The sequence below is a fragment of the Drosophila novamexicana genome, unplaced genomic scaffold (assembly GCF_003285875.2).
Source record: "Drosophila novamexicana strain 15010-1031.04,08,12 unplaced genomic scaffold, DnovRS2.1 tig00001292-arrow-arrow-pilon, whole genome shotgun sequence".
Lineage (NCBI taxonomy): Eukaryota > Metazoa > Arthropoda > Insecta > Diptera > Drosophilidae > Drosophila > Drosophila novamexicana.
Window position 1 is genome coordinate 428,761 of NW_020824848.1, and position 7,414 is coordinate 436,174.

General features: G+C 37.8%; 1 protein-coding gene across 1 annotated transcript; it reads right to left on the reverse strand.

Moving 5' to 3' along the window:
* Positions 1 to 4,722: 4,722 nt before the first annotated feature.
* On the reverse strand, positions 4,723 to 5,715 carry LOC115766969. Its single transcript, XM_030711063.1, has 3 exons — positions 5,639 to 5,715; positions 5,425 to 5,577; positions 4,723 to 5,359 (listed from the first exon to the last, which is right to left on the reverse strand). The coding sequence occupies exons 1-3, from the start codon at positions 5,705 to 5,707 to the stop codon at positions 5,024 to 5,026; spliced, it is 558 nt and encodes a 185-aa protein (XP_030566923.1). The 5' UTR covers positions 5,708 to 5,715; the 3' UTR covers positions 4,723 to 5,023.
* Between the last annotated feature and the right edge of the window lie 1,699 nt (positions 5,716 to 7,414).

Consider the following 7,414-nt stretch of genomic DNA (forward strand, 5'->3'; position numbering starts at 1 on the left):
TCACATTGGCTGTGTGTACATATTTTGCATATTAATTTGGACTTATGCAATCAGCCAAAAGACTTTGCAGACCAAAACAAAATGCAGTGATTGATCTTTTGCCGGGCCATTTGGCAACATAATTGCTGACCATAATTGCCATATATGTAAATTTCATAAGCCGCTTAGACAAAACAGCCACAGATAAGAAGCTAAGCAAATATGTATACAACACCAACAAAATAAATGAGTCTATTGATCCATATGAACACACATCCTCCTCCACATGAATATTCAACAATACAAAACGCCCACAACACAACCAAAGGCGGTCATAAATTAAAGAGAGAGGAAGAGAGACAGAGACGACCCCAAAGCCAAATCATAAATAAGATGTGGAAATCAATTTGAAATCGGGTCACAAGAATTGCGCAGACGCGACGACAGCAGAAATGAAGTGCGAAGATAGTTAGACTATTGACTATTAAACAAAAGACACAATAAAATGAATGTAGCTAGACATATCAAATTGTTTAAATTGACTGATTGACTGACTGACTGACTGACAGAGAATGATTGATGAGCATTGCTCAGGGCAAGCAGCAAAAGAATTAATTAGTATTTTAAAAGTCGAATTAGGCATGCCTACCTATTTATACACATGTTTAAAATAAATGATTGACTGACTGATGAAGCACTAATCACAAGGCTCTCAGCAAACAGCAAAAGAAGAAATGAAACTATTGCAACTCGAATTGGGTATGCCCTCTTATCTAGAAACATAAAACAGTTTCAACTGAATGATTGACTGACTGATTGACTTACTAACTGGCTGACTGACTGACTGATTGATGAGCAACATTCAACGCCTACAAAAAAATATAAAATAAAAGTATAAGTAAAACGAATGGGGTATGTACCTTTCATCTACACATATAAAACTGATTGAACTGAATGATTGACTGCCTTCCTGACTTACTAACTGACTGACTGATTGACTGACTGACTGCCTGACGGAATGCAAGCAGCAAAAAAAGATATAAAATAAAAGTATAAGTAAAACGAATGGGGCAAAAAACATATAAAACTGATTGAATTGAATGATTGACTGACTGATTGATGAGTGACGAACTGACCAAACTTCGTACATTAGTTTGTAGTTTTTCAAATTGCTGAAAACTTTTTGGATATGTGTTTGGCATTCGATAAACTTCAAGCTCTGTTTGGTAAATCAATCTGATTGATTACAAAATGGTCATAAATGTTATTATTAAATTAATAATATGTTCGAACATACATAGCTATGTCAAGTAGTTGCTGTTCTTGCTCGTAATTGAATAGAAAAAAGAAATTAATTAGTAATTGATATGAAAAAGATAACTTGTAGTTTTTGCAAACTTCACAGCTCGGGCCAATGTAATAGTCTTGTGAGTCTGAAGGCGAATACAAATCAGATCGTGCTAATCAATTCGCAAACAAAAGACAATCGCTATGACGAAATTATTTTTTAGTTTTTTATTATTTTCTTCGCTCTTTTTGTTTTGCTCTTGCCTTTTAACAATTACGCAAACAAATGCACGACGACAGCGACAACAACAACAACAATGGGCCAAAACTATTGCAAGTGCGTGGGAAGAAACATAAAAAAGTCAAGCAAAAGGTAAAAACAAAAGCACAAAAACAGTAGCGCAAATAAAAGAAGAAAAAAACTTGAACAACAAACAAAAGATAAACAAATAAAAAATAAATATTACAAAATTACAATAACAACACGATGACAACAAATTAGATGCAGCACACACTGGAATTAAATAAAAATGCAATTAAAATGCAAGGCAGCCCGTGCAGCGGACGCCCTATGTAAGGGGGGGCCAGGTGCTGACGAGGGACGGGGGGGGGGGGGGGCTGTGCGCTCACGTTGGGAATAATTAAAACCATTTTTTGTGTGACACAAAACAAAAGCGAAAGTGTTGAAATATTTATGCAGAAAATGCACAAATAAAAGCAAAAAACTGACAACAACGAAACGGCAAAGGTAGCAAACGACAAGTGTCACCAGCAACAACAACAACAACAGCAACAATAACAACAACGGCAACAACAACAATAACAACAACAACCAGAGTCAGATATCCAATTTGAACAACAACAAGTCGAATTTTAATTCGCATTTTTAATAGCAGCTACGCGCAGAGTGTTAAGTTTTCTATACGCGAGGGTTGCCTGAGATGTTTATGTGCTGCTTTTAGATACTTTAAAGTGTTGCCAAATTATGCAAATAAATAACAGGCTTGTCGCGAAATAATGGACATTAATAAATATTGCTTATAGCCACCCAATAAAGATCTCCAATAGCTGCCAACTGCCAGCTGGTTTTTATAGAGTGTATTACCTATAAGCTTTTGATGTTATGGAGGGGTACCACTCCGACTGCATAGATATAGCATATGTTTCTGGACTAGGCGACAAGCTGTCGATTTAGTAACAAATTAAATAAATAAATATATAATTTGAAAGTAGTTTTATGACAATATGTTTGCAAAGCACACTTATATATTTAGGTTGTTGTTGATGCTTTTCCATTTCCTCGTATAGCTCAATTGTGACCCAAAAGAAAGTTTCCTATTGAACTGTGTGTCGATCACCGAAATTTGTATTAAGTACTGGCAAAGTATGACCTTTGATTGTGAGAACAATTAGGCCATGCACTTGCCAGGGATTCAAACCCGGCTGCTTGAATAGAACTTTCAAAAATGTTGTTGCTGTCCAAAGTAGAGCAACTTTTCAGTAGAGAAACATATCAGATAATTGCTGTATATGCACATATATATATATATATATAATTAATGTACTTGATGAAAGTCTTGTCGAACTCTTGAATTTTTTTGTATTTTTTTGACTTTGTATATATATAGTTTAGGTAGTTTTTAGACAAACTCTTAATATCAACCGCGTGTAATTTATATTTTAAACGTGCCATGAATTGTGTGACTAATTTTCGCCTTTATTGCAAGTGTTGCTGTTGTTGCTGCTGGTGATGTTATTGTTGCTGTTGTTGCTGCTGTTACGGCGCATGCGCCACCGCCAGCTTTGGTCTGTTGTTGTCGTTGCTGTTGCTGTTGCTATTTGTCTGCCGAATGTCTGGCCATCGGCTCACTCTCGTCTCTCAACAGCCTGCAGTTGTTATTGTTGTTGTTGTCATTTGGCAGTAATTAAAATGGAAATTGCATTCGCAGTTGGCCAGACGAACAATGCGATGTGCGAGTATTCGCATAACGAGCGCCGAGGATGCTGGCCAGGCAGGAGGAGTTGAAGGGGGAGCAGGAGGATGAAGAGGAGGCAGTTCACAGCCGTTGGCTCAGTTAAATGCGCTAATAACTTTATTCAGTTGTTGTCGACGCTGTTGCTGCTGTTGCTGTTAGCATTGCAACATTTTGCCTCTGATTTCTATCAGCAGCAGCAACAGACAGCAGCAGCAGCCAACTTGAGACAATCGCACGGAAATTGCAAATGAAGTTGTTGTTGTTGTTGCTGCTGATGATGCTGTTGATGTTGCTGCTGTTGTTGCCGCTTATTATCAAACATTACTTTTATTGCCGGCAACAACGGCAGCTGAATAAGTGAACTTTTTATGCGGCAACTAAATAAATTTATACTTCAGTCGCCACGCAAAAGTTCATGCGTGCGAAGGGCAAACAAAGCTCTTATCTAATGCACACACACACACTTGCAATTGTTGTGAGTTTTACGACAACAACAACCACACACAACCACAACAACACCAATGGCAATGACACTGACGATGGCCGGCACAAATAAATAAATAGGAAAAAAAAAACAAAAATAAAAGCGAAAATTATTGCATTTTCATGGCGCTTTAATTTAGTTTCAAGTGTAAACAACACAGCGAATGCCATAAAAGTCTCTGAGCGCGACTCAGGGGACAGGGGTAAAATTGCCCAAAAACTGTTGGTAATACGTTTCAAATTCGTTGGCATGTAAAAGTTTGTCGCCAAGTGCCAATCAAATTACTTTTGCCCGTTGTAAAAACCAATTCGGGCCTCATTTGCTTTTATGCAACTGTCAATTTGGGTCCAACAACAATTCGGGTCAATTCGTGCAAGTAAACAAATCGTGTGACAACCCAAACAGTAGCACGAATCGGTTGACTTCAATGTGCAGACATACATTTATTTGAATTTGATCGCGATAGTATTCAGTCGAGTTGACACATGTCTGTTTATATGGATCAAAATAATCTATATATATATATGCTTTGTGGAAGATGGAAACTGGCTTCTTCACATTTGCTTAAAAATAAGAAGGTTGGCTCAAGTAAAAGTGCCCGACTGCCCTCTCTCTGCCCAAACCAAATACAGCTCACGCTAGGGCTATTTAATGCAACATATTCGATCTGTATACACTTAACACAAACTTGGTGACATTACCGAGAAATTTGCTCAAAACAGAAAGATTTCAATATCGATTTTTATTGATTTCTTAGAAATTTCTTAGGGCAAGTTATCGATTATCGAAAACAAATGCGTACGGCACGAGCACTAGAAGGATCTACGTATAAAATTTCTAGGATCTGAGATCGAAATGTTCATGCATACGGACGGATAGGCAGACAGACAGACAGACAGACGTGCATGGGAAGACCGACTCGGCTATTGATGCTGATCAAGAATATATATATATACCTTATGGGGTCGGAGGTGTTTCCTTCTCCCTGTTACATACATTTGCACAAATACATTATACGCTTTTTACCCAATTTGTTCAGGCTTTTGAGTTTCGGTTTACGGATCGAACCAAGTCCCTAGCCTTCCTAGCCATCAGTTCGAGTTCGAACTGTGACTCAAACCCTCATCATATATTATCAACATTGTTATCAAGAAATTTAATAAATCAATTAATAAAAGAATCGAATTTGTAAAGAAGGAATTTGTTACGAAAAAAAGTAGCTGAAATTGTGCAAAGCATAAATAAAATTTTTACCACAAGATTAATCAAAATCAGGCCAAATATTCGAATATTTCGATTAGATTAATTTTGTCCTGATCCTAATGACAATAGTAAGGCTCCAATCGACCTCGCCAGTCAAATTGATTATAATTTTGTAGAAACCGTCAACCATTACTTCTGGTAAGACTCCCTCTGAGAATGCACACAAATGAAATGTGTACAGATTCCTGGGCCATGGTAGCAACACGTCGCCCTCGATTTTGGGTATGTTGGAACAAAGAGATAAATTGGGATATGCAATTTCATCATAGGGTGTCTTTGCAGAGGGGAAAGGTTTCTTGGGCACAGCATAGGGCAACAGTTTGTAGTCACTTTCGCTGCCGCTGGCACTACGATAGATCAACATCTCAACCTTAAGAGTATTCGAAAAATAATAAATAAATTATTACTATAAAGTATCATTTGCTGAGAACCCACCATAGTTGTGTTATCGATATCATATTGCCAGTCGATGGTGCCCGAAAAGCCAATTTCGTGGCGACCCACGCGCTCTACACGCATATCTACCTTCACTTTAGTTTCATCTGCACTGAGGCCATCGATGGATATCGGATCGTATACCCAATTGCGCTGCAGAAGTATCCTGATCAACTGTACGCATGGCTAATTATCTATTTAAGGATTAACTAACCTTGCCGTCAGAGCATTGAAGTACACAAAGCAGCAGCAAGAACTCCCTAAAAACCGTTGGAGATAACATTTTATTGTTGCCAGAAAAAAGACTTCTCTTTAGTCGTGCTTTACTGCACAGGCCTTATATAGACCCTGCCCAGACCGGCTTATCTTTTGCGCTCATAACAGCTTACAAAAATGTGCTTTTAACACGCCATTATCATGTTCCATAATTAGACACATAAGTAAAAATTAAATTATATCCGATAACAATTGCAAATTATAGACTGCTTAAATATGTTTCTAGAAATTAATGGGGAGCATTTTAATATTTGGGTATGGACTCTGCATCTCGTTAGGTATTGCAATACATTTTTCATTGCATACTTTCGAGCGCAGCGCGGACTATGGACTGCACTTTATTTTTGATACCCTGAACACATTGAAAATGAGTAAAGGGTAGCATGATTTTGTGCAATTGTATTTTACATTTACGAAGCAGCCCCCCACAAAATATATCGTATATATATTCTTGAGCACGACGAGCTGAGACAATCCAGCAAAGTTTGTCCATTGGCCTATGCGTCTGTATACATATATTTTCCTATCACATTTGCAGAATACAACAAAAATCTTTTGTAAAAGCTAAAGCTTTGAGTTTTGGTTTTTGTTGCCAACGTTTTATAAAGATCGCACCATGAGCTCCGATGTTCATCAAGATTACATTTCACACAACGTGCGGCTTACCTTATGTAAGCTCAAAGTGCTGCTAATTAGCAAACTCCAATTCAAGTTTCGGATAATCTTGTTCTAATAACCCAAATCAATATCTTAGAAAAGAAAGAAACAACAATAGTTTGTAGTATTTGGAGTTCTGTGAAATTGATTTGTGTGTAAGCTCTGTCTCATGTGAGAACAAGCCCCGGAATGGTCATTGAAAAAAGAGCTCAGTTTTTTGAATAAGTTTAATTAAATTCGGCTGCTTGTCGCCGTTGGGCAATCAACAGGCCATTATTGTTAACGGTTCTGCATTTTTTGGTTGAACAGAATCCATGTATCAGGCCATAAAACGCGTCAATGAATGGCCACAAACGAGCCGCGCGCTGAGCAAGAATTATTTATTAATAAACAATGCGAAACAACTATAATAAATACAGCGTCAGCCAGCCCCCCTTCCAGCTGACGGCATGCCAATTAAAATTCAAGTCGCATCGCCGCTTAATGTCATAATTATGAGCCAACTAAAGAGATTTACGCATTTTGTTTCATAACTTTGCCAAAAATGATTCGCCCGCAACCTGAACAGAGCCCAGACCCAGACCCAGGCCCAGACCCAGGCCCAGGCCTGGAGCCTGTGCGTGTGAGTCTCGGCCAAAAAGTTGTTGTCTGGCATCGATTATAATATGCAGAGAATGTGTAGGGGCAGCTGCAGGGGCAGAGGGAGGGGCAGCTAGAGAAGCGACAGTTGGCACGTCAACTTTTGGGGCGTGAAAACAGCATACATACATATAGATATATCCATATATACATATATATATGTAAATATATAAATAATTAAAGCATCGTGTTGGGCGCGTCACGTAACTGAAATAGCAAAATTTAATTAACCAAATTAGCTGCAAAATTAATCAAATATTGTATGCCGAATAAAAAGGGAAATAGCACAGAGAAAAAAAAAACGTATGACACGAATTAACAATTAATCAACTGCTAAACATGAATAAAAACAAGCGAACTGTAAAAAAAATTTAAACACAAAATGAATGTTAACAGAAAATGTACTAAAGGCCACAAC